This window comes from Kickxella alabastrina (assembly GCF_025024165.1).
Source record: "Kickxella alabastrina strain RSA 675 chromosome Unknown BX661scaffold_8, whole genome shotgun sequence".
NCBI lineage: Eukaryota > Fungi > Kickxellomycota > Kickxellomycetes > Kickxellales > Kickxellaceae > Kickxella > Kickxella alabastrina.
Genome location: NW_026251479.1, coordinates 656,023 through 681,637, shown reverse-complemented (window position 1 = coordinate 681,637; position 25,615 = coordinate 656,023). Strand labels below are relative to the sequence as shown.

At 48.1% G+C, this 25,615-nt stretch overlaps 7 protein-coding genes across 7 annotated transcripts; 5 read left to right on the top strand and 2 right to left on the bottom strand.

The window, feature by feature from the left end:
* Nucleotides 1–426: 426 nt before the first annotated feature.
* On the top strand, nucleotides 427–2,364 carry BX661DRAFT_193658 (mitochondrial ATP synthase beta subunit; the record flags this gene model as incomplete). The annotated part of the gene is given in 7 exon segments (XM_051537798.1): nucleotides 427–493; nucleotides 973–1,038; nucleotides 1,068–1,357; nucleotides 1,381–1,429; nucleotides 1,441–1,733; nucleotides 1,772–2,198; nucleotides 2,210–2,364. The coding sequence occupies 7 exon segments, from the start codon at nucleotides 427–429 to the stop codon at nucleotides 2,362–2,364; spliced, it is 1,347 nt and encodes a 448-aa protein (XP_051392590.1).
* A 300-nt stretch (nucleotides 2,365–2,664) lies between these two features.
* On the bottom strand, nucleotides 2,665–3,742 carry BX661DRAFT_220624 (autophagy protein Apg5-domain-containing protein; the record flags this gene model as incomplete). The annotated part of the gene is made up of 2 exons (XM_051538828.1): nucleotides 3,261–3,742; nucleotides 2,665–3,207 (listed from the first exon to the last, which is right to left on the bottom strand). The coding sequence occupies exons 1-2, from the start codon at nucleotides 3,678–3,680 to the stop codon at nucleotides 2,665–2,667; spliced, it is 963 nt and encodes a 320-aa protein (XP_051392589.1). The 5' UTR covers nucleotides 3,681–3,742.
* A 440-nt stretch (nucleotides 3,743–4,182) lies between these two features.
* On the top strand, nucleotides 4,183–5,394 carry BX661DRAFT_181191 (lysozyme-like domain-containing protein). Its single transcript, XM_051535649.1, has 3 exons — nucleotides 4,183–4,716; nucleotides 4,748–4,874; nucleotides 4,909–5,394. The coding sequence occupies exons 1-3, from the start codon at nucleotides 4,468–4,470 to the stop codon at nucleotides 5,295–5,297; spliced, it is 765 nt and encodes a 254-aa protein (XP_051392588.1). The 5' UTR covers nucleotides 4,183–4,467; the 3' UTR covers nucleotides 5,298–5,394.
* Nucleotides 5,395–7,421: 2,027 nt separating this feature from the next.
* On the top strand, nucleotides 7,422–8,605 carry BX661DRAFT_181190 (lysozyme-like domain-containing protein). Its single transcript, XM_051535648.1, has 3 exons — nucleotides 7,422–7,473; nucleotides 7,498–8,352; nucleotides 8,376–8,605. The coding sequence occupies exons 2-3, from the start codon at nucleotides 7,619–7,621 to the stop codon at nucleotides 8,479–8,481; spliced, it is 840 nt and encodes a 279-aa protein (XP_051392587.1). The 5' UTR covers nucleotides 7,422–7,473; nucleotides 7,498–7,618; the 3' UTR covers nucleotides 8,482–8,605.
* Nucleotides 8,606–9,723: 1,118 nt separating this feature from the next.
* BX661DRAFT_170464 (lysozyme-like domain-containing protein) lies at nucleotides 9,724–10,568 on the top strand (the record flags this gene model as incomplete). The annotated part of the gene is given in 2 exon segments (XM_051533623.1): nucleotides 9,724–9,982; nucleotides 9,997–10,568. 2 exon segments carry the CDS (start codon nucleotides 9,724–9,726, stop codon nucleotides 10,566–10,568), a joined length of 831 nt encoding a protein of 276 aa, XP_051392586.1.
* Nucleotides 10,569–11,290: 722 nt separating this feature from the next.
* On the top strand, nucleotides 11,291–12,397 carry BX661DRAFT_131628 (uncharacterized protein; the record flags this gene model as incomplete). The annotated part of the gene is made up of 1 exon (XM_051532572.1): nucleotides 11,291–12,397. A coding segment is annotated over one exon (1,107 nt), but the record flags the coding sequence as incomplete, so codon positions are not given.
* Nucleotides 12,398–12,712: 315 nt separating this feature from the next.
* On the bottom strand, nucleotides 12,713–20,965 carry BX661DRAFT_197817 (armadillo-type protein; the record flags this gene model as incomplete). The annotated part of the gene is made up of 12 exons (XM_051538172.1): nucleotides 12,713–12,841; nucleotides 12,871–13,839; nucleotides 13,937–14,125; nucleotides 14,158–16,081; nucleotides 16,147–17,215; nucleotides 17,239–17,501; nucleotides 17,555–17,988; nucleotides 18,015–18,104; nucleotides 18,157–18,301; nucleotides 18,340–19,777; nucleotides 19,818–20,551; nucleotides 20,913–20,965. The coding sequence occupies 12 exons, from the start codon at nucleotides 20,963–20,965 to the stop codon at nucleotides 12,713–12,715; spliced, it is 7,437 nt and encodes a 2,478-aa protein (XP_051392584.1).
* Between the last annotated feature and the right edge of the window lie 4,650 nt (nucleotides 20,966–25,615).

The window sequence follows — 25,615 nt, the reverse complement described above, 5'->3', positions numbered from 1 at the left end:
CCGTGTAGCCCCCCCCACAAGAACATTATTTCCGCACAGCAAAGAGAACAAAAAAAAATTAAAAGCGGTTCGGGCGGGAAAAAAAAGTCTTATCGCTTCCGAGCCCTAATTTTGCCCTGCCCCGCCATTTTATACCCCCTGCGATGGTGGGCGAGCAAGTGCGTAGAGTGAAAGCTGAGGAGCCCTCATGCCTGAATAAATGCTAGCGCCAGTGCTTGTGCCTTGCCACATGGCCTTGCTGAGCAGAGTGTGGTTGTGCGAGTTTTTGGGAGCATTCGAGCTTTTGTTTTATCTTTCTGCCTTTCTTCTTTTCTCCTTGGTTTTTTTTCTCGTTATTAAACTATTTTATATTTTTTAGTTCTTATTTTACTCAGTTTTCTGCTCGTCAAGAGTTGTTTTCGGAATAAGAAAAGGATTACGTTAAACATGATCATTACTCGCTCTGTCTCGCGCGTTGCCAACAAGGCCGGCCGCCTTGCTCGCAGCTCCAACCGTAAGTACAAATAACTGGTGTTGTGTATTTATGGCGATAATAGTACTAATGGACCATATCAAAAGCAGCACAATAAACCCAGAGCCACGCGGTGCTTGTTATCCTCAAACTCAAGGCTGATGGTTCTTTTTGAATCTTGCCCTTAAATTGTATGGATTCTATCAATTCAGCGGTATATTTCTGTATTGTTATTTTTGGTTATCACACCGCGACTCAACGCGGATTGCGAAAACAAAAAATACTATTGAATCTCGAATTCAAAGCTGACTTTTTGCAATCATTTTTATTGTTGCCCTTGAATCTGCGTTGCATGCATTTTCAGATTTGGTATTGTTATCTGCTCTGCACACACTGATTGTTCAGCGACAACAGCTCTACTATTTGCCGTGCCAACCAGACGCACAAACACACACAAACAGCCGTACTTAAACTTGTTCTCTTATCTCACACCTGTTTGGCTCTCCTATTTTTTGATGTAGTCCGCAAGTACGCCACTGAGGCTGCTGCCAAGACCGTCGCCGCCGGCCAGGTTCGTCAGGTTATTGGTGCCGTCGTCGACGTCCAGTTCGAGCAGGACAACCTCCTCCCATCCTGAACGCCCTCGAGCTCTTCAACAATGGCACCCGCCTTGTTCTTGAAGTCGCTCAGCATCTCGGTGAGAACACCGTCCGCACCATTGCCATGGACGGTACCGAGGGTCTTGTGCGTGGCCAGCCCGTCACTGACACCGGCTACCCCATCCGCGTGCCCGTCGGCCCCGAGTGCCTCGGCCGCATCATGAACGTTATTGGCGAGCCCGTCGATGAGCGTGGTCCCATTAACGCCAAGAAGATCGCTTCGATTCACGCGTCTCCCCCGGAGTTTGTTGACCAGTCGACTGCGCCGAGGTTCTCGAGACCGGTATCAAGGTCGTCGATCTGCTCGCGCCCTACGCTCGTGGTGGCAAGATCGGTCTGTTGGCGGTGCTGGTGTCGGCAAGACTGTGTTTATCCAGGAGCTGATCAACAACGTTGCCAAGGCCCACGGTGGTTACTCCGTGTTTGCCGGTGTCGGTGAGCGCACCCGTGAGGGTAACGATCTGTACCACGAGATGATTGCCACCGGTGTTATCAAGCTGGACGGTCTGTCCAAGGCTGCTTTGGTCTACGGCCAGATGAACGAGCCCCCAGGTGCCCGTGCCCGTGTCGCTCTGACCGGTCTTACCGTCGCCGAGTACTTCCGTGACGAGGAGGGCCAGGATGTGCTGCTCTTCATTGACAACATTTTCCGTTTACTCAGGCCGGTTCCGAGGTTTCGGCCCTGCTCGGCCGTATTCCCTCCGCCGTCGGTTACCAGCCCACTCTGGCCACCGATATGGGTGTCATGCAGGAGCGCATTACCACCACCAAGAAGGGCTCGATCACTTCCGTCCAGGCCATTTACGTGCCGGCTGATGATCTGACTGATCCCGCGCCCGCCACGACTTTTGCGCATCTCGACGCCACCACCGTCCTGTCGCGTTCGATTTCCGAACTGGGTATCTACCCCGCTGTCGACCCTCTGGACTCCAAGTCGCGCATGCTTGACCCCCGCATTGTCGGTGATGAGCATTACAACATTGCCACCGGTGTCCAGCGCATTCTGCAGTCGTACAAGTCGCTCCAGGATATTATTGCCATTCTCGGTATGGATGAGCTGTCCGAGGAGGACAAGCTTACCGTCGAGCGTGCCCGTAAGATCAGCGCTTCATGTCCCAGCCGTTCTCGGTTGCCACTATTTTCACTGGCTTCGAGGGCAAGCTGGTCCCCCTGAAGGAGACCATCCGCTCGTTCAAGGAGATCCTTGAGGCAAGCACGACATTCTGCCCGAGTCCGCTTTCTACATGGCGGTGACATCGATGATGTTGTCCGCAAGGCCGGTGAATTGCCCGCGAGTTGGCTACTAGCAACAACTAAGTCTAGTTCTGGTTCCTTTTTTCCTTTCAACCAAATATTATATCGTTTCAAAACCGAAGGATATACATTTTTATAGAGCAGGTATTTGAGCGTGGGTTTTTTATCACTTTCCTGTGTGTTTTCCCCATTGTTTTTTACTTTGTATGATAAGCGTGTTGATTAGATCATGTGGACAAAAAATTAAAAAGGATATATTTATCATCAACATACAGCAGCCACAAGAGAGGAGCTAGCTCTCTACACGCCTACCACGACAAGATGCAAGAAGCAGTCCGCGTAGAACAGGTTGTCCGCCAGCCAGCTGATGGGCGTCTCCCAGGGCACGCAGATGCCCTGCGACAGGCAGACGCAGTTGCCCACAAACGCGTCGTCGTTCTGGCCGGTGATCTCGTAGCACAGCTTGAACGCGTCCGCCAGCGTAGTCAGCTCCGCCGAGCCCTCTCTCATCAGCGGCACGGGGAACTGCGCAACATGGAACTGCGACATATCCGGCTGCCGCGCTGCACCCGCCGTCACAGCCCTCTCGTTTTCCTCGGGCGCACTCATGGTCTGCATATAAAACTTAAGTGGAATAGCCTTTGGGACCGTCCTCCCAGCCGCTGTGCCGCCGCCCCTGGCCGAAACCGGCGGCCGGGCATCCTGCGACGGTATGATGATCGACCGAATAGCAAAGTACTTCTCGAACGAGTGCGTCTCCAGCCCATCAAGGAACTGCATCTGATCGGATTTGGCCAAGTCCATGACCTTCTTTGTCGACCCATTCCTGATAAAGTCGGCCTCCTTGATCATCGCCATAAACATATCGCGCATAGCCTGCACGCCACTCCGGGCACCAGCTTGGTCGCCGGAAACTTGCGCACATGTAGGGTCAGTCCCCAGGGCAGCTCGGGCTGGCCACCGACGACATCCGCTACGAGCATGTCGTAAAGCAGCCCGACTGGGTAGTGCCATTTGAGCGCCTGCCCGCGGTACTCGAACCACATTTCGGACTCCTTTATCACGCTATTGCCGGGTGTGCGCGATCCCGAGATGGAGAACATCGGGTCCAGCCACCGTTCCTTAATCTGCGTGCACATGAATGGGAAGTAGCTAACGCGCGGAACCAGGAGATAAAATGTTTGGAAGGGCTCTGGCAGAACTGCTGAAGCCAGTAGCTCGATGGCATCAGCGGAGGCTAGCTGGAGTTCAATTGGGATCATGCCGTCCCAGATGCGCTGCAGCGGCGCCTTATGTTCGAAATCGCGAAAATCCATCGTGAAAGGGAGTGTGTAATGTGCGAAAAAAAAGAAATATAAAAATGATGAGCTTAGTTATGTTAATGTTTATTTACAATATAAATATTTTTTAGCGCTCAAAACCAAACTGCTGGTTTATTTTCTTTAAATTCGCACATGTTTGTTTAGGGGGACAGGTGCACGTGTCCATGCAGCCGGGGCTTTCCTAATATTGAAATTCCAAAAGTAAATAAGGAACCGCAGCAATGCGTCTGACTATTGTTCCATTTATTCGTCAAGACCCAGTTCAAGTATTTAAATAAAGTTTGTTTATAATTAATTGTAAACATGTTTAACCACCACCTTTTCTTCATTTTGATAATAAAAAATAAAATAAATTACAAGTTGACCAAATGATTTTTAAGAAACAAATAATTGCCATCCCCCAAAATAACTCCGGTCGGAAAACCTTGAACCACTTTTGCATGAGGATTTTGTCCAGCTCGACCTACAAAGGAAAGTATTCTTTTGTGCCATTGAGCCTGTAGATCAACAAGGAAATTGTCATTTAGACTGATCATTTGAAATACATTCCACATCAAATGATCTGCAATGAGAAGGCAAATGATATTTGCTTTGAACTGGTTTTTCCCCGCCCGCTTCACCATTGCTCTCCATCTGCATTTCAATCCATCTTCAAGCTAAACGAAATGTTAAAAAATATCGACTGTTTCATCGATTCCTTTCTTTGTTCTTCCTGTCATATTTTCTAATCAAAACTATAATACCCCCCTTATAAACTATCCTAATATTTCCTTTAATACAGATGAAGGTCCTCAGCTCTCTCATCGGGCTATCCATAGTCGCAAACCTCGCTGCTGCAACGCTCAGCGCATGCTCCAAATCAATCGCCATCAAGATCACAAGCATCTACGAAAACGGCGACACCAACACCCATCACGACTACTGCGAGTACCTCGGCGACGGCCGCGGCATCACCGCAGGCATTGCCGGGTTTTGCACAGGCACTGGTGACGCCTGGGAAGTAATCCAGGCATATCACAACAAGACGGCGGTATTGACGAATTACTCCTATGGACGCCAAGCTCAAGCAATACGCCAAATCCGAAAGTGACTCCAAGGTTGGACTTGGAAACTACTGCAAGGTTTGGAGAAATTGGGCAAATCCGATAAACTTTTTCGACAGGCCCAGGATGAAGCCAGAGACAAGATGTATCTCAAGCCCGCACAGAACGCTGCCAAAAAGCTTGGTCTCAACTGTGCATTACTCAGGGCCAGCTGTTCGACGCCAGTATTCAGCACGGTCCTTACGACGACAAGGATGGAATGCTCACCCTGATCAAGGAGACAAGCGCCAAGTTCAAGGCCAATACGAGTGGATTGTCAAATAGTACGTTGATTATTAATGGGCACAAGGTTGATGAAATTGTTTGGCTGAAGAAGTTTTTGGAGGTGCGCACGAGTCATTTGAAGAATCCCAGGGATAGTGCCAATAGGGGCGGCAATTACTGGGCCCAGACCGTTTACCGCGTCAAATCATACAAGTACGCAGTTGATAAGAAGGAGTACACTTGGAGCAAGGGGTCGGTCAAATTCCTCGACAACGATGGCAATGCGACAACTGTCACATGCTAAATGATTGCGAAAGAATTTTGCGATTACACTTTTTTTGAGGTGGCTGGAGATGATACAACACGTTGATAGTTGCCAATAAAATACAATTACTTGATAATTTATATCCAATGCGCCACGTAATCTAACGACAAACACGCGTCTTGTTAACTTGTATGGCCGTGAAACAACGGTTTAATATTATTAAAGGTGGCGTGAATAATGTATGCGTCAAAAATTCTATCTAAAAATGGGCTTGTTGCACAGACTGAAGATATGGAAGTGGATATCGAGGTTGAGAATCGTGAAACAAGTTTTCATCTACATGCCGATTAATAGGGTACTAATTGGATTATGCAGGCGTAAATTAGGGTGGCATCATAATGATAGCCAGATATGCTCCCTATTTTGCAATGCACACGCGTGAGTGTACACACGAAAACTACAACATTGGCTTGCTAAGATACTGGTCTGCTCACAGAAGAGCCAGTTCTCGCCAACGGAGTGCACAATTGGCAATGTGCACAACAAAGGCAATGAGACACATATATAAGATAAGGCCGGCACTAGTAGCACTTTAGAAACATTAGTAATAAAAACTAACAAAACTCAACTACTTTTAACACTAGGTGACTAGTGCTCCACTCAAATCACAATACCTTTAACACTAGTCGACAAGTGCACTCTCCAAACCACAATAATTGTTTCCTTTCTCTTTTAACAAAAACTTTGTATGACGCAATGTGTGCTCTCACTACTTCCAACCTCATCAGATTTTGTTTTTTAAAGTCAGGGTCAAAAATTTAATTCAAAAATCAAGGCAAAAGTGAAATACATATCAACCATATTGTTTTTGCGTTGCCAAAGCAATAATAATCACCTCTTTACCCGTGCTCAACCGTCATCAAGTTTTTTAATAAAAGCGTTTCCAAAAATAGACCGTGTAAACATAGTTCTGAGAACTCGCTGTTGCCAAAACTGTCAAGTAGGAATACTTGTACGTTGGTACTTCAATCATACGCATAAATACACACTATATTGTCTAAACCATACGCAGTAAAACAGGATTGACAGCAATGCCATTTTGTCAATAGAAGTTGCTTATTGTGTTTTCAAACTAACAAACAAGCAAACGAACAATCACACTCAGTACTTAATGCTTCACTTTTATACGACACCAACTCATCTCGAAAAGAAAAACGGGTTGGACAAAACAAACTTAGATGTTTTTGGGACTTTATTTCCCCAACCAACAATGTCACACGCACACATTACCTCGCTAAAAGTATCTATTTTCTTTTAAATTTTCATATGTACAAAATAAGATAAGTGATTGATAGCCATCAGCTATCAATAAAAGTAACAGAAAATTTTCAGTACATATATGTTTGTTTGCAAAAAATTATAAAAGTTAAATTAATTATTGAAAATCCTCCAGGTTGCTTTTTTTGCATCCACTGTCAACAGCGTCATGCCCAAATAGTAATTTACACGGCATAACATTGCCATTAAAATTAATTTACTGCTATGGAAATTTTTCTTTGCTATTCCGTGAGTGTTCTATTATCCGATACTTCCATTCAAATAATTGCATTCATCGAATTTTGGTGCTTGCAATCTTGTGAAACGGGCTTGGCGTTCCATATCATGTGTGCATAACACATTAACAACATAAAAATGGCGCATCAAGCCATGCCACCTCTAGTATTATTAAAAATGCATTGCATGAAATCTGCAGCCAAGGATATCCTAAGCATATAAAAAATATTCACAGGGAATCAAAGTTCGAAAAGCCATGCATTATTTTTAGCATTGATGTTTTTGTTTTCGGTGTTGCGTCAAGAATATTCAAAAAATACATTAATTTCTGCAACCCCACATTCTAGAATATTCTATATTTATCAATGTAATTGTGCATCAAGACAAATAGCTTTAGCAAACAAGGTTATTCTATTGAACGCAATAATGTAAACACATATGTGGATGGAGGGGAGTGATTAGACAATGCTGTGGAAAAATCATTACTTGTAATCAGCTATCCAATAAAAAGCAATACTTGAAACTCCCATGCTGAACTTGCTGAGGGCTTTTATTCAAATTACCAAATGCATTGAGAAAAACATTCTCGTGCTAAAAAGTGAACATATTGTTTTTCCGTGCAAATATAGTTAATTTCAGCTATTCATTTTTGAAAATACATTTCTCCAACTTATTTTTGTGTATGTAGCTCTACATTCCTTGCCTATATAATGTCACTCCTCCCACCTTCGATTTGAATTGTATTTTAGTCACTCAACAACAACCAACAACAACCCAGCTTCAATCAACCGATTCAATCCTTTCCAATGAAGGTTCTCACCTATTTCGTCAAGCTTGCCTTTGTGGCCCCTCTCTTTGCTGGCTTTACTCACGGTAAACTGGAAGGCTGCTCCAAGTCCATTGCCATTGATATTACCGGTATCTATGAGAACGGCGACACCAAAACCTACTTCCACTACTGCGAGGACTTGGGGGACGGCCGCGGATATACTGCCGGTATTGCCGGCTTCTGCACGGGCACTGGTGACGCCTGGGAGGTTATTCAGGCCTACCATAAGCTGACCGGCGGTAAAGATGATTTCACCCCTATGGATGCCACGCTTGCAAAATATGCAAAATCTGGGAGTGATTCTACCAAGGGCCTTGAGAAGTATTGCAGCGTCTTTGAAAAGCTGGGCAAGAGTGATAAGCGGTTCCAGCAGGTTCAAATAAATTCCAGAGACAAGATGTATCTCAAGCCCGCGCAGAACGCTGCTGCCAATCTGGGCCTGAAGTTCCACATTTCCGAGGGCCAGCTGTTCGACACCAGTATTCAGCACGGTCCTTATGATGACAAGGATGGGTTGCTCACTCTGATCAAGGAGACCAACAATTCGTTCAAGGCCAATGCTCTTGGCGACTCTGGCAGCACGCTCAATATAAATGGCAAAAATGTCGACGAGATTATTTGGCTGAGAAAGTTCCTCGATATCCGCGAGGAGCATCTCAAGCACCCCAAAAACCCGGATAACCAGGGTGGTAAAATTACTGGGCGCAGACTGTTTATCGCGTCAAGTCCTACAGATATGCCATTGATCAGAAGCAGTATAATTGGGGTAACACTGCCGTAAAGATCCTTGACAACGACGGCAAGCCCACTACCGTCAAGTGCTCAAATGTGCCCAAATAAGTAAAATGTCATTGCATTTATAAGATGTGAGACCCAAGCTTTGTTTTTAATTTTCTGTCGGGTATTATTCCGCTCTACTTTCAACATTTATAATGTAATAAATGTTGTGCTCTATAAAAATGTGGGTATAAATTATTATATTCAAGTATCAAAAATTACTTAAGGAACTTAAAAAAGGGGGCAGCGCTGTGTGGGCAGCGCTGTGTGGGCAGCGCTGTAAACATCATGGTGTTCCTTGATGTCAGCCAGAAATAACAGGAATGTGTATAGCAGCCATGAGGGCGATCTTGATTCTTGAAAATAGAAGATAATGTCTTGGAATATGTTTTGGGCACCACAATAAATTAACGCTTTTACAAGCGATAGTTATCTATAAAATTTTGCTGAAATATTCGGCAGAAGAGGTGGCACAGTTTAGACACATGGCTTTGCATGTTGCCTTACTGAGATTAACTGATTACGCGCGTGGCAATTAAGAAATGACAATAAGTTGTTACTATAGTTTATTTATATGCCAGGGAGAGCATATAAGGAATGGCTGTCGGGCAGCCAGGGATTGTTCTCCTTGGAAGAAATAAATATTATTTTTGATTTATACCCCTTTGTAACAAACCATGTGTGTATTCTTGGCATGTATACAATCAATTTCACTTGTTTGGGATGACCAGAGTGAAATGGCGAATGTGTATATTTTAGGGATTATTATATGTATCCAATAATAGCGACGGACCTGTCAAAATGGATTTTGCGCATGATTGGTCTTTCTAATTTTTGCCTTTGTGCGTAACACGTGCAATTAACATGCGTTAAAACAGTCTTTGTGAATAAGGGGCATCCGCTCATCTTATGAGCACTTTGCAGCATGTGCCGTTTGTAGGCTATTTTGCCATTTTTTTGCCATTCTCATTTTCTTCCTTTGTTTCGATCTAGTAGTATCTTTTCCTTAAGTTTAGGCTAGTGAGAATTATTCTTTAGAGATAAACTAAAAAACAAACACCAATTTTTGATCCTTCTCCATATAGCAACCCCATTATTTTATGATAATTCCTTCCTTCCTTCCTTCCTTCCTTCCTTCTTCCTTCCTCCTCCTCCATTTATTCCATTGTTTTTATATCTCCATTCACTGTACTAGTTAAAATACTTACATTTTATTATATTTTTCTCTCGACTTTATTTATTTTACTCTGGTTAGTAAATAAATAAATAATTATACATCCCACTCATTTTAACATCTCACTTCTAATGAAGATTTACAGCTACCTCGCCAAACTTTACATTGCTGCCCCGCTCTTAGCCAAGCTTGTTGATGCCACCCTCTGCGGGTGTGCCAAGTCCATTACTATCAAAATAACAGGAATCTACGAGAACGGTGACACCGACACTCACTACGAATACTGCGAGCATCTTGGAGACGGACGTGGCTTTACTGCCGGTATTGCCGGCTTTTGCACGGGCACAGGCGATGCCTGGGAGCTCATAAAGGCCTACCACGAGCTGACTGGTGGCAATGACGAGTTTACCCCATGGATGCCACGCTTGAGAAATATGCTGAAACCGAAAGCGACTCTAAAGTAGGTATTGAGGACTACTGCACCGTCTTTGAAAAACTGGGCAAGACTGATAAGCTCTTCCAAAAGGCCCAGGACACAATCAGAGACGAAATGTATCTCAAGCCCGCGCAAGACTATGCCAAGAAACTCGGTATCAAACTCAGCATTACCCAGGGCCAGCTGTTCGACACCAGCATCGAGCATGGCCCAGGTACGGATCCCGATGGCATGGCCACTATTGGTAGTGAGACTAGCGCCAAGTTTACAAAAGCAACCCCTGGTGACTCTGGAAGCACTCTCATGATCAATGGGAATGAGGTTGACGAAATCGCATGGCTCAGCGAGTTCCTCAATGTCCGTTCAGACCATCTCACGAATCCCAGAGATGAGGCAAACAAGGGTGGTAATTATTGGGCTCAGACCGTGTATCGTATCGAGTCTTACAGGTACACCATAGAACAGAAGCAGTACAAATGGGGCAAGACTCCCGTAAAGTTCCTTGACAACGATGGCAATCCTATCACAGTCTCATGCTAATTAGCTCTGCGCTAGTGGGCCGCGGTCTCAAATTACCAATATTCTGGAAATATCAGTAAAAATTGATCGCGAATGTGCACTATCCAATTCGGCGCTTTTGGCAGCGTCGATGTTTTTAATCATCTTATTCTTCTCCATTTTTCTCTACATATTTCAAATTTATTATGATTTTGGTCTCGGTTAAAAATACAACAATTTGCTACTGCCTGGTATTTATTGTCAATAGTTTTTTACAAACCGTTTGTCGAGCAGAAAAATAATAATAATTCAAATAGCAGTTACATACTCGTAGCTAACTCTATTGAATGTTCTGAATATTGAAATATTGAAAGATATTGCCCAGGAATGACAACGTTATCAGCAAATATCAACGTTCTATATGAGGCCTTTTTTTTTACAAAAACACACGCCCAACAGCCAGACTGCCATTTTCTTTTTAAAAAACTTTTTCTTTAGCTGTTTTAATTAATTTTTCTCACTCCATTCCACATCTATTATTTTCGTGCTCTACACCTCTCAGCACCTCTCGATATACGCCATTTTAATATTCACCGATCACACATGAAATATTTTTACATTGGCGGCCTCCATGCCGCCCTTCTGGTAATATGGTTTGTTCTGAACTTGGCTTGCGCCACCGCATCTCCCGAGGCATCTTTGCTGTTGATGTCGTCTCAGATGCTGAAGTTGAACCATCAAATGCCAAGCTCCCCGACACCGATATTATCCGCGGAGTTAACATTGGCGGTGTTTTCCTCATCGAGCCGTTCATCAAGCCCAGTCTATTTGACCAGTTTCTCATTCTAAACGAGGCTGACCGCCCAGTCGACGAATGGACGTTTTCTGCCACACTGGGCAAACAGGAAGCGCGCAAGCAGCTCGAAGAGCACTGGAACACATTTGTGACCAAGGAGGATTTGGAAACCCTGGCTGAATATGGAATCAACTGGATTCGTATTCCAATCGGGTACTGGGCATTCAACATAACTGACGACGAGCCGTTTGTCGACGGCCAGATTCCATATATCGAGCGTATGCTCGAGTGGGCCAGAGACATTGGTTTGAAGGTTGAGCTGGACTTGCATGGTGCCCCGGGATCGCAAAACGGCTTTGATAACTCTGGCCGCCGCGGCTCTCCCCAATGGCTGCACTCCAGGACAAATATTGACCGCACACTCGATGCCCTGAGTAAAATGTCCCAGCTGGCCGCCGAGTGGGAAGATGTCGTGTACGGAATCCAGATCATGAATGAGCCCTCACGCTGGAAGTGGCCGGCAGCCGACATCTTCAAGTTCTACAACGAGGCATACGAGCTTGTGCGTGGAATATCGCCGGATACATACTTTATGATCCACGACACCTTCCTCAGCCCCAACGACTGGCCGTCCTTAGTCAACACTACCTGGACTAACGCACTGATGGACACGCACATCTACCAGATGTTTGACGAGTACGTGGTGTCCCTAGACGAATCGGCGCATATTGACCTGGTGGCCAAGATGGCCGAAAACATCACTATTTTTGACAGGTCCCAGCTTGGCGTCGTTGTCGGAGAGTTCTCGGCAGCCACGCACGACTGCACAAAGTATATCAACGGGCTGGGCCGCGGCAGCCGTTGGGAGGGCACGCTGGAGGGAATGGACCGGCCTCACTGCCCATTCGACACGTGCTCGTGCACTGGCGACTACGGCAGTAACTATAAGGAGTTCTCGACGCACTATAAGCGGTTCCTCAGGCGCTACGTCGACGCACAGCTGGCAATATACGACAGGGAGATTCTCGGATGGTTCTACTGGAACTTTAAGACCGAGGGCGCACCCGAGTGGGACTACCTTCTGGGTGTTGAGCAAGGCTGGATTCCAAAGTTCCCGCGCCTCGCCCAGCCCAAGGAGGAAATAAGCATTGTCTCGGATATCGACCACACCACTGAGCTGTTCGATATCTCGTATGCATTAGCCAGCCCGCGCGCACTAACCGCGTCGACACTACTTCTGTTGATAGCAACGTGTGTATTGTCACAATTTTCCGCCTAATTTGTAGCACTATTTGCTATCCTCCAAAAATTCATTACAAAAGAAAAAAAAGTAATTATATCTTTGACACACCAAATCAAACTAAATGAATAAATGATAATGGATATATAGTTACCATAGAGGCACCCATCCGACATACAGAACGGCAAGGTTCTCCGATGAGGTCGCCTGCTGAATCAGCTTCTCGATCTGCTCGGCCACGTCGAGTTGCTTGTTTGGGTCAAAATCAGTTCCGACAAGCTTGTCGTGGATGCGCTTAACAATCGCACGGCCTTGGGGTTTCCGGTCTGCCAGCCCCTGTCGTCGATGCCATGATTTTTGAAATGAAGGCTCTTTGCGACACGGCCATCGCTAGGACTCCCAGCCATCATGTTAGTCTCATCGGGCACAGCCTTGGTATTCGTTACTTCGTCCCATTTAGACATCTGGCTGTCCATGCCGGTGGTGCCTCTAGAGCTACGCTGCTGCTTGGCGGTGGTTGCTTTGTCAGCGTTGGCTTGGTTTTGAGCAGACTCGTCGTCTTGGAGATAAGACCACGAGACCAGCGGGTCAAACACGAACGCCTCGAGAACAGCCATCAGCGAATCGCGGTTCGCGCGCAGGACCCGCATGGTATGGTTGGCAGTAAATTTGAACAGGCCCTCGATCGTACTCACTTCCATGGGCATAATAAACATGCGCGTAAGGCGGAAGGGGATGGTTTCGGGGTACTTCTCGCGATGGGCAGCCAGCTCGAAGCAGTCGCCAAAGTCAATGTGCACGATGTTGCCGGTCCACGTGTGCATCATGATGTTAGACGGATGGCGATCTCCAAGACCCAGGATGTACCCGGCGATAGACATCACCGCCAGGGAGCGAGTGTAGTTAGTCCGCCTCTCCAGCCAGACCTCAGCGTTTGGCGACTTGTACCACATCGCACGCTGCAGATCGTTTCCTGGTGTATGCAGTAGTGCGTACTCGAATGCCTCGACCTTCTGGATAATGGTCAGGGTCTCGAGGTTGGGTGCAAACTGCTGCGCCATGCGCTGCTCCAAGTTGACAAAGAGGTGGTGCGCTTCGCGATAGCTTTGGATAATGCCATGGATGTTTTCGCAGTTCGGGTAGAAGCCAATAAGACCAGAGTTTGACGACAGCGGAATAACCGGGAATCGCTCGATTGCCAGCGACCTCTGTGCGGTTTCTATATCGCGGGTCAACAGAGAGTTAATCAGGCCAAATAGCTGCATGACACGCTCGTCCTGGCGCAGTCCTCATGTCCCTTGAGAACAAAGGTATACTTATTGCCATCGATCCGCGGATGCATAGCTGACGAGGGTGCTGTTTTGTGGGGTAGACAGTGACTACCGGATCGAACGAATCAATGCGCACAAGTTCGCGGTCTGGATCATAGGTACCAGGCACAGCCAAATGCATGTCACGGCATTGCAATAGAGTTGGTGCCGTGTCCTTGAGCGTCAATATCTTCGGCTCTGGGTAAAGCTTATTGATACGGCGGAAAATAACATAGTACGACTCCCACGCTTGCTGCATAAATGCCTCATTCCGGTGGGCGGGACTGGCGCCAAAGTATTGGGACAGGTGCTGCTCTGCGTGGCCAGCTCGGTGCCGAACATCTGCACAAAGTGGTACTCGCGCAGTGTCTCAGGATTGCGCGCGCGCTCGTGCAGGGGCTTCAAAATACGCATCATCTCTTCCGGGTCGTGCTGCTTGAAGTAGTACTTACTGGCATTGTCCAGAGCATCATGCCACATCTCAGGGAACAGCAGCGTAATACGAATCAGTTCACGACTCACAATTTCGGTCTCCTCGACCAGCTCCGGTGCCAGATCGTGCAGCTTGGCCAGTACATCCTTGGCCGCCTGGCTGCGCTTGGGATGAGTACCGCGCGCAGCGACATATAATGAGAACATAATTGCGTTCGGGTGGAATTTGCCGACCTCGACCAGCAGCTGCTTGATAAGCTTGCTGGTGCTCTCAAACTGGTTGTGGATGCGTGCCAGAATCTGCGGAATGACCTGCAGCCATGTACGCAGTGATACTGTATTAAAGCCATCCTGTACGGCCTGCGCAACACTCTCATGTTGGGAGTAGTTAAACCACGCTGTCAGCAGCCGCAGTGTGTCTTGCAGCGTTGTATTACTCTTTGACAATTGAATGGCGCGGAAGAAACCATGGACTGCAGGAACAACATGTTGGGCAATGACATCCTCGGGAACAGTGCCGTGTTCCATATCGTACTGCTGCGTCTCGTGGAAATGCCGCAGAGCTAGCAGATGCCATGCCTTGTACCACTTGCTGTCAAGCACAGTCGCTGCCCGGTACGACTCAATGATTGAATCGTTGATACGGTCACCCTTGAGGCGGTAAAGGAACTCGGCATCTTTGGCTGCCTGGGCCTCCGCGTTCTCATCCTCATAGACGTCTGCGCCGCGGCCAAATGCACTATCAAGCACAGGCGCTCCAGTAGCCGAAAAAGATATAGAGACACGGCTGCGTCCCATGTTGGCCGATCCATGGCGAGACCCTCTGCGCTGCTGCAACAGGAGCTGCTGCTGCAAATTCGGCCCAGAAGAGTTGGCGGTATTACCAATGTCTCCTCCACCAGCAACCACGCCAGGACCGTTCAGACCAGCCTTGCTGCGTGCCTCCTGGGCCAGAGTGGCGCTTGCTTGGATGCTGCTCAGCCATTCGGCACGCTTAAAGTAGAAGCGCGCCAAGAGATGGTTTGTGCGCACTTCGTCCTCAAGGTCCAGATGGCCGCTGTTGACGTTTTCCAGGGCGCGCGCATCAAGACTGTCAGCAAAGGCGTCAGGGTTGCGCAGGTCAAAGCCGATCTTGGCTGAGTAGTCGCCTGCAAACATTTCAAGCATTTGGAAGGCCTCGCGCCGCTCCTTGGCCGCCCACTTGTACTTGAGATACATGTACACAAGCGCCGGCTGCTGCGACAAGCGAATTGCCGAATCCAGATACATAGTATCCGGCTGGCCACCGCCGCCGCTGGTCACCGAAAACCGGCGTCCGCGACTGTCCCAGGCGCCTGCCACAATTGACCCCCGCCGGGATTGAGGCTGTGGCTGCTGAGCCGACTGCGCCTTAAGTCGCGAAAACTCCTGCGCCTGCATTACAAGTTTGCCCGACATCACGTCGACCTCGCCGCGGTTGACCTCTTCCATGTACTGGGCCTCGTCAGTGAGCAGCTGGCTAATTGCGTGGCGCGCAATCTTCATCTGGCCGGACTTGCGGCACATGTTGGCATACTTGATCCACGTATCCAAATCCAAAATCGGGCGCAGGACCATGCTGCGCAGCCGCAGCAGCTTCTGCCACAGTCCAACGTCCTGCTGAATGCCTTCCAGCCGCCGCCGCCACGTGTTGACAATTGCCATGCGCCGCTCGTTGTCGTCATGCACCGTCTTGTACGCAATGACCTCCTCGAGCTCGGTCAGCATCTGGCAGCGGAACACCTGCGCGTACCCGCGGCTGTACGACTCGGCCGCGTGCGAGATCAGATCGGCTCCATCTCATTGCGCGCCTCGCAGATAAACGTCTCGGCCTCTTCAAACTGGTTGCGGTACACGGCCAGCAGCGCGCGACAAAACGACTTGTCGCGGCTCTTGTTTGGCAGCACAGCCAGATACTGCTCCATGCGCTCGATGTCGCCCATCGCCCACGCCATGCTCATGCCGATGTTGGCCGACGCCATCTGCATCTGCTGGTCAGTCCCCGACCAAATGGTGTCGTAGATTGGCGCCAAGGACTCCCAGTCCGACATCTCAAACAGGCAGCGAATCTGCCCGTTCGTGTTCACATAGCTGGGCCCGAGCTCGCTCTCTTCCTGCCTATAAATGGCCAGGGCCTCGTCCCAGCGCTGCAGCCGGAGATGCCACTCGACACAGTCCTCAATGTCCGGCTGCTCTTTGCGCACGTAGTTGAGCATGCCGACTGCCGAGTCATGGAGGTCTAGATCCTGGTTCAGCTCAATCAGCTTCTCGATCGTGCCATAGCCATTCTCCAGCGTCCACTCAGCCTCCTTGTAGTGCAACTCCTTGGCAAGCGCGTGGCACCGGTCGGCATACTCACCCAAAAGCTTGAGGTCAATTGGAATCTGCTTCTCGTCGCGCTCCATATACCCGGCCAGGCTGAGGATTGTCTGCAAAATCTCCGAAGGCACATCAGAGTGCGAGGCGACCTCCTGCAGCGACGAGATGACCTCCTGCTGGTACTGGCCAGGCAGCTCGGTCCAGCACGAGACAAACGCAGCGTTAAACAGCTCGCTGCTGAGCCGCGGCTGGCTTAGTGCAACCTTGGTGCACGCGCGCAGCGCCGGCGACGGCGACTGCCTGAGCAGCTCGACAGCAAAGTTGTTGAGCCAGGTGATCCAGTCGCCCTTCGACAAGCGCTGCGTCGTGCTCCAGGCGCGCCGCAGCTGCACGACATCGACAAACAGCTTTGGAGCGCTGTCCCGCCCTGCCCGAGGGCGCATCGACCTGCGACAGGTCCCCTGCATGAGCGACTGCACGCGCTGCGGGTCTCTGGGAATGAGCTGTCCAAGGAATAGTAGCCGCGAATACCGCTTGTACTTGGCGTGGTCGGCCACGCCGCGCGCCTTCATGGCTGCGGCGATTGTTGGCATGAACAGGCAAAGTCGCCCTGCAGCTGCTCCATGAGCACGCACATTGTGTCGATGACCGCCGTCTGCAGCGTCGGCGTTGGCGCGCTGCGCAGCAGCTGAACCAGCTTTAGCACGATCCGCGACGCAAAGCTGTTGCAGTTGACCGCCGCGACAATGGTTGCCATGCACTCGAGCGCCTGCTCGACCACGCCGAGCGGGGTCATTGCCAGCTCCAGCAGCGCAATCAGCTGCGGCATGATCAGATACAGGTAGCCCTCCAGGCTTGGGCTCAAAATGCGCAGCGCATGCAGCGCGTTGAGTGTGGCTGGTGCGACTGCGACATGTCGCGATCAATGACAGCAATCAGGAACGGCAGCACCTTGGCGATGTGCGGGCCAAAGTCGCCGGACAGCGACTCTGCAAGCACCTCGATCAAACCGATAAGCACCTTCTGCTGCTGCTCACTGATGATTGCATCGGCGTCAAACAGCGCAAACAACGGCTCCAAGTATGGACGGATCAGCTGGCGCGCAATGCCAACAAGGCGGCTGAGGCGCTCGATATACGAGTTGGCGCTGTCGGGCGGCGCAGCAGCCATTGCGCGCAGAATTGCCGGCACGACGCTCTCAAGGTACTGCCCGCACACCTTCTGGAGCGAGGCAAACATCGTGTTCAGCTCTTGCACTGCAAGCAGATGGTCCTTGGCGTCCGCCGGCGAGTTGAGGATGCGCAGAAGTGCGTTGACCGACACCGATGTAAATAGTTCGGATCGTTGCTGAACGTGGTGCCGTATGACTCAACGTGGATGTCGCCGACCAGGATCTCGCGCGGCTTCTCGCTGTTGAACACGGTCATCACGTTGGGCGCCGGGCCGCCCTGCTTTGCCTTGTGCTTTTGTTGCCGTGGCGGCCCTGCTTCTTGCTGTCGGCGTCGGCCACGCCACCAGCAGAGCCATTGCTGCCAATATTCCCGCAGGCCCCGCCGCGCTGCTGCTGTTGCCGGCTCTGCCTGCCGCCTTGTTCTTTGCGTTCTTAAACACGTGCGGATCAATTGCGCCCAGCGCGCCGAGCACCCGGTTAACCTCGCGCCTGACCTCGCATCGGGCTCAGCCTTGAGCATGTCAGACAGCATGCCGAACAGCTGCGGGTACTCAGTGTACGGGTAGATGACCATGCCGCAGAAGCTAGCGCAGCTGCTTATCGCCTTGAGCGCCGACATGCGCTTCTGCACGCTTGTTTGGTCGGCCAGGTCCTGCATGATGCTGACCAGCAGCGTGTCAAGATGCGGTACCAGGTCATTGCCGCCAACGCGTGCCAGTGCCGCCACCATGTCCAGCAGCTTGCTCGCGAGCTGCGACGCGCCGTCGTTGATGCGCGGCAGAATTGTGCGGAAGATGTCGCCGACGTACGGCCGCACCCAGTTCTCGGCCGTGCCAACCAGCTCAATCAGCAGCCGAATGCAGTCCTCGCGCTCGCGGCTGCTGCGCGAAAACTCGAGCTCGGTCAGCAGCTGGACGACCATGCGCCGGAGCGGGGGCATGACGTGCGCCGGGTTCATGTTGGCCAGCCTGCCGAGCACTGCGAGCACAGCGAGCCGCACGTTGAACACCTCGTCGTTGAGCAGCAGAAACAGGCTCTGGATGTTCTGCGCCTTGCCCAGGTGGAAGTCAAAGCAGCTCCCCTCCTTGAGCTCCTCGACGGCCATTAGGCGCACCTCGGCGCTCGGGTCGGTGACTGCAGACATGATCAGCCGCTGCATCACGTCGCCGGCCACCTCGACGCCGGCGCCGGCCATTGCCTTGTACAGCGGATCTGACCTGATGATGTGCGAGGCCGCATAGATTGCCTGCTTGCGCACATCGGAGCTGGCGTCGTTCAGGTAGTCGAGCACCTTGTTGCGCACAAACTCGGACAGGTTTTCGTTGCTAAAGTCAAACTCGCTCAGCGTGCGCAGGGCAAGCACAATGACCTCGGTGGTGACCGGGATGTTGCTGGCTGCTGCAACGACCAGAGACGTCTGCTCGCTGCTGAAGACGCTGCTGCCGGACAAGCTGCCGGACCTGTCGCCCAACGATGCCGACGACAGCCCCGATGCCACTGTTGACGACGCATAGTGCAGCGACACCGACCCCATGCGGCTCTCGAGGCTGTCCAGGCAGGGCTGCATTGGGCGGAACGGCACACCGGCCAGAATGATCGACACCATGTCCAGCAGCCGGTCGTGGATGGCCTGCCGCAGCTGGCCAACCTCGCACACCAGGATCTTCAGCGAGCCGCACAGCTCTTGGCTCAGCCCGGTCGTGAACATCAGGTCCAATATGTCGCGCATGTACCGCGTCAGCGCCGGCCCCATTGCGGTCGCCAGGGTGGATATGGTTTTGAGAACAGCCGCTGCTGTCTCATCGGTCTGCGCAGGCACACTGCGCGACTTGGCGCGGTGGGCCAGCGTGTCGCGGATTGCGCGCATTGTTGGCTCGAGGTACGGCCTGAACTCAGTGCTGCAGCACTTGGCAATGTCGGCCAGCGCTAGGAACGCAGTGCGCGGTCGCGTTCGCTGGTGCGCGCCTGGGTGATAAGGAAGTTGCACGTGCGCGTCAGCAGCGACTCGCCGCCGACCGCATACTTTGTGAAGTCGTGGGGCTGTACTGCGCCAGCACAGGCAGCAGCTCGATGGCGGCCTTGCGCACAACTGCGTCGGGGTGGTCCTTGAGCTTGAGCGCCAGCTCGCTGGCGTGGCCAAAGTGCGCCTGCATGAACATGCCGCCAGACTTTACGAGCTCAGGGTACCGCAGGAGCATCGCGTGGTATCCCTCGGTAGTGCCCATCTGCTGGTCGCGCTGCAGGTCTTCGAACACGTAGTTTAAAAGCGAGAGCCGCGGCGCCTGGTCCTGCTTCTGCACCAGCCTCAGGCACGCGCCGAGCGCTTTCGCTGCTGCGAGGCGCATGTCAAGCCGGCGGTCGCGCAGCGGCAAGCTGAGTGAGGTCAGGATCTTTGATATGTACGAGTACAACGACGTGGATGTGTCTGTGCACAGCGCCTTTAGAAGCAGCAGTGCGGTCATCCGCCGCACGTCGTTGCGCTCGTTGCTCAGCCACTCGAGGCACATGCCGACATCCTTTTCGGCTGAGTTTGTGGCCTCGGGCCAATGCTTTGCTATGACCTTGCCATACAGTGCTGCTGCCTCGGCGCACACCTCCATGTCGGAGCTCTTTAGCAGCGCTCCAATTTGCTTTACAATGCGGAACTTTTGCTTTGTCTCCAGAGTGTCAATGTCGACCAGCGCCGAGAGAATTGCTGTGCCTGCCAAACGGTCCTGAACATTTTGAGCGCTCGAAAGCCTCATGAGTCTCGCGTTGAGCTCTATATAAACGGGGTTTTCCTCTCCGCCTTCCCACCAGCCTCTGCGTCGGACATCTATAGCAATGATATTGCATCGCACAAAGGGTATATACAAAAAATATAATGTCTGACGACAATTAATAAGTGTAGTGTGCAAGGTGTGATGCGACGCGCTGCTTGTACAGGAATATAATTCTTTTTCTTACCAGATTGCGCAAACTAATTGCGGCATTCTCCCGCTTGTCTGCATCCCTAATAATAATAATTGACAGATTGGTTCATTTAGTGTCGTCCATTTCTGTGCTTTGCAATGGCAATTTGTGCCCTTCCAAAATATTCTAATTTAGACACTACTCTGACCGAAGCTGCTTGAGCAGGTCTGGCTTGATGTGCTCAAACTTGTGCTCGTTCATGTGTATTGAATATTCGGAACTATCCCGGTTTTTACTGGTGTCCTGTGATTTGGTAACTCGCGTGAAATTGTGTGTGCTAATCGGCTGTTGTTGTGAAAATGAACCCTGAAGGATAAATGAATTTGTCTGAGAATGAAATTAATTAAAAAAAACAGGTCGCAATGTAATAAATAAAAATTATGAAGAGAGAAAAGAAGGATGTAAATTGCTTGTCAATGCCAAATTTTCAAGAAGTGAAAAAGAAATGGAAAACAAAAATTTGAAGTGACAGAATTAGGCCCCTTCTGTCATAAAATATACCCAGAAAAACGTGATCGTCAATTTTTTTGGTTTGTCTGTAAGACACTTACGGCTAATCGGATATTAGCTTTTTTTGCTTAGCACTGTTAATGTCAACTCAAGAAAAAATTGTTAATGTCAACAAAGCAATTTTGTGTTATCTGGTAACCCCACATTGCTGCGCTCACCTATTTGCTGGCTGCCCCCAAACTATTCATAGTATGTTTTTTAACTGCAGTAATATGACAAATTACAAATCAATAAGCAGAGAAATCGACTTGAGCGCGGCCAAATAGCTTGTTCAAAAGCTCGTAAAAAAACATCAGCATCTGGGTATAATATTTCCAAAATGACATGTAAGCTGATGTGACCAAAATCCTTGAATTTGGACAGAAAGCGTATAATTTGTTCAACCAGGTGTCCCAATAACTGCAGGGTGTGCACATTCGAGGGACATGCGATAAAGTCTAGAAGTTTTAAGTCTCACATAACTCGAAATTGTGATGTGTTTGAAATTCAGGAATAAGGCAGTGACAAGATGCGAATCAAACTTGCCATTGATACTGGCAGCTCAGGTTAATGACCTACTGGCTGGAACATCTCCAAGATAGAAATCAATGTCAACACCCATGTCAAGTCATTTGAGGGCTGGGAACTCGACACGCCGGGCCAGTGCACTCTTGCGGAAAAGTCACAACAGCAATCAATGTGCATAATTTGAGATCTAAGACTCAAGGTGTTCGACACGATCAAAGACTGTGCCGCCAATCACGCTGGAATGAACAGATCGCGGATATCCAAGGATGAAAGATAATAAAAAATCGAGGTGATGGAGAAAGTGGAGATATGTTTTTAGAACCCTGTTGCCAGTTGTACACTGCTATCATCAAATTAGTCGGGCCCTAAGATAAGGCTGTTAATGTTTGGAATTGCATTGCAATATGTCTGGCGGCTTCCTCTGGGGGCTCTATAGAATCAGGCGTTTTAGTAAGGACCAAAGACTTGTCAAAATCAGTCTTGGCTGGAAGTACTAATTTGACAGGGTCTCCAAATATGAAGACCAACGACAATTTTTGACACACCTCCAATAGAGCAAGCCCAAATGGAGCGGTTTCAGCACCATCAGTGAGTCTGCTGTTGATATTGCCTTATTACAAATCTTTAAATGCACTCTGGTGACAAGCTGCTGGCTGCCAAGGAGAGTAAGGCTATCGATGTTGCCGGAAAACAGGTTTTATCGGCTTTTAACCCAAAAAAGTTCTCATCCTAACGCATATCCATATCCTTTTTGTACCCGTGGCTAGAAATAGCATTTACAAACAACTCAAGCTTTGCAACCTCCTCCACTGGAACAGACGTGTAGCAGAAACAAATGATTTACAAGGTTTCTGTCGTAGACATCAACTGTATCTAATGGGTTATGTATAATTCAAGTCAAAATGAGAGTAGGAAGATTAGCGAAATGACCACGGTTGGAAAAAAGGAAGTATAAAAAGTGAACAATTGAATGAACTAAATACAAATAAATATTTTTGCAAATGAGTTGAAGTAAAAACAATTGAAAAAGGGGGTATACAAAATAAACCAAACCATTGTGTTCCTGCATCAAAATGCATATAAAAATTGGGCTGCGCATTCCAAATGTACTGCAAATCTGATCCAATACATTTTATTTGGATGATTAAGCAATACTAAGAGTTCATTCTTAAAGTTTCAGTCTCATACTGTACTTCAATAATTGCAATAAATAATTAGTGTATGTACAGTAATTTTATTTTTGCCTTGTTATTTGGCAAAGACAAAGAAAGAAAGGTGCGCTGAGAAAAGTGCTGTTTAGAGTAATGCCATCTAAAAAACATCGCTGCGCAAATAATAGCTGTTTATAGCTAATAGACCTTCGAGTGCAAAATGTCGTTGGACGCTCGAGATATTTGCAACTGGTTGTCATGTCGTGGGTTTGGTACATGCGCTACTCTTTCTAGCCATGCCCTGTTGTGATTTTGTGAGGAGCCCATCCAGACGCTGGTGATCCAAAAAGGTATACGGGTAAACCCCATCCTCTTCTATTCCGCTGCCTCTGATTTCAGGTCTTAGGCGTGTCACCAGCCGGATAATTATTGAACAAATGCTCTGTGGGCCCCCGTATATACCACATACCTTTTTATAATGTGCCCAGACATGACATTGATGAGACCAGTTGCAGATATCCTACCGAGTGTTTACTAGACACACTCATATTTTTTGTAATGCGCGGACGAGCGTAACTGTGGCAGATGGCGGCTATAAGACGAAGGCCGATATAGTTTAAAAGATGACGCTGCGCGAAAACCGCTGTGTATGTGTGTAATCCCTCCCACAAAAGTGTGTATTGCGAACCAATCCCCTATGTTGAAGCCAAAGTCGATGCCGCTGTATGTGTATGTGTACTGTAGTCGTGATGTTGTAGTGTAATATTAAGATGTGGGTGCGAATTGGGGAAGAAGTGGTAGTATTTTAGAGGAAGTGGTGGTTATTGGGAGGGAGATAGGGAACCAAAATTTTCTTGGAAGTGGGGGCTCTATTTATATTGAATGAGTTACTCGAATGGATGGAAGAAAAGGCAGAAAAACAGCCCTGCCAGTTGAAAAAGAAATGGAAAATTCAATAATTGGTGTTCTTTTTCGGCCAGCCTAAATATTTTTTGCATTTTTTTGCACCAAGAGACTTGTTTCGGTTAATGAAACACCCCAAAACTGCCAAAAATGCATACAAATATTCCCATGTGCTTGAAGAATAAAATACTGTCAACATTGCATCGTTTGTCAGGAAATATAATAAAAATTACCAAGCCATTTGCTACAAAACAAGCATGCGGTTGGCCATTTTTGCAAGCCAACAATGAAATCATATGCTTTTTGAGAGAGAGGCTCGTTACAAAAATTGGCATGTATATTTAGTGAACCGGATAAGAGGCCCAACATAAAACATGAACAATTGACATTTAAACAGACAATTGATGCCTCCCAAAAAACAAGCACACTGTTCCGTGACAGAAAAAATAAGGGTAAGAAGTATAAACATGTGTTGCATTTGTTTACGGAAACTAATATATTTTATATTTGCCCACGCTGCTCATTTGCTGCGAAAAAACCCAGAATCAAAGCATTGAACGCCATACATTTTTGTTTGTATTCATATTGTATTCTGTCAGAACTGTGAATAGTGTATTTCTCTTCCAAACAAGCAGACCAACGTGAATGCGCTGTTTCAAACAAGCGGAAAACATTAGACATGTAAAGCTGCTTAACCCAATAATGAATTTGCTTCTGTCTGTTTTTTGGGTTAGGGCTGTTGATTTTGTTTGTTGCGATTTTCAGTGACTGGCTGGAAAATAGTTACAATGTGGTGGTCACGCGGTTACTTGGATTCTACAATTCCAAAATACGCAACAACAATTTGGTTGTATTGTACAATGGAATGATACATTTGATGTCGAAAGATAGATAATCATTGAATAATTTTGGTTAAATCCATTGATCCACTTTGCCCAATTTTCCCAATTTATCAGTTTAAAATTTTTTTACAACGTATGCCTTTAATTAAATTACACAGATTTTGAAAGGTGCGAGGCTTCTTGTTTGACTAAACATCATGCATTTTGCAACTCCAACGCGCAGATTTAGGCATTCTTTTAGAGCATGCAGTTGTCCAAGTATTTTTTGTTGCCATCATTTATACTATCTCTTTTTGCATTAGCCATTTGCAAACGTTTTATAGTATACCGTTTTTTGCTATCATTGCTTTCATTTTAAATATAAGATTCCTCCCAATGGTTTACTCAACATATACTTATTACACGCGATGAGCACGCGCTGGAGGCTTGTATTCTTGGATAATGGTGAGCCTACAAATAATTTCATAAATATACGGATGTTTATTAAGTACTCTTCTGTTGATAAATTATTGCCAGTAAAGCCAACCAGTGTATATTTAACAAGACGCTCTCAGCTATCGCATTTTTGAACGTGAATATAATACTATTTGTGATTATGACACATCTGTTGATGAATTATATTATATTATTAGCTAGTCTTTTATTTGCTACCTTTTTCTAAAAGTATTGTCGCAGTTTAATTTCCAGGTTTAACAATTTAAAAGAATAAAGATGATATGGATGCCGCTTTATCTGAGTTGGAGATAATGCCTGGAATCATCTGCTCGAATATTTCACTGCATCAGAGGATACATAACTAGTAAAAATAATTGATTAAATTTTTTCTACAAGTTTATAAGATTGCCTTTTGATTTACCAATGTATAATTTTTGGGTGAGCTCGGCTGTGTGCCAACCAAAGCAAACTGCATTTTGCGTAACCTGACAGCCAAGGAGTAT

Excerpts from the sequence above, each read along its gene's own strand:
- BX661DRAFT_181190 (XM_051535648.1), top strand. The coding sequence starts at position 7,619 with ATGAAGGTTCTCACCTATTTCGTCAAGCTTGCCTTTGTGGCCCCTCTC.
- BX661DRAFT_181191 (XM_051535649.1), top strand. The coding sequence starts at position 4,468 with ATGAAGGTCCTCAGCTCTCTCATCGGGCTATCCATAGTCGCAAACCTC. Across the intron at positions 4,717-4,747 it reads CATATCACAACAAGACGGCG|CTCAAGCAATACGCCAAATC; the intron begins GTATTGACGAAT and ends ATGGACGCCAAG. Across the intron at positions 4,875-4,908 it reads GATGAAGCCAGAGACAAGAT|CTTGGTCTCAACTGTGCATT; the intron begins GTATCTCAAGCC and ends GCTGCCAAAAAG.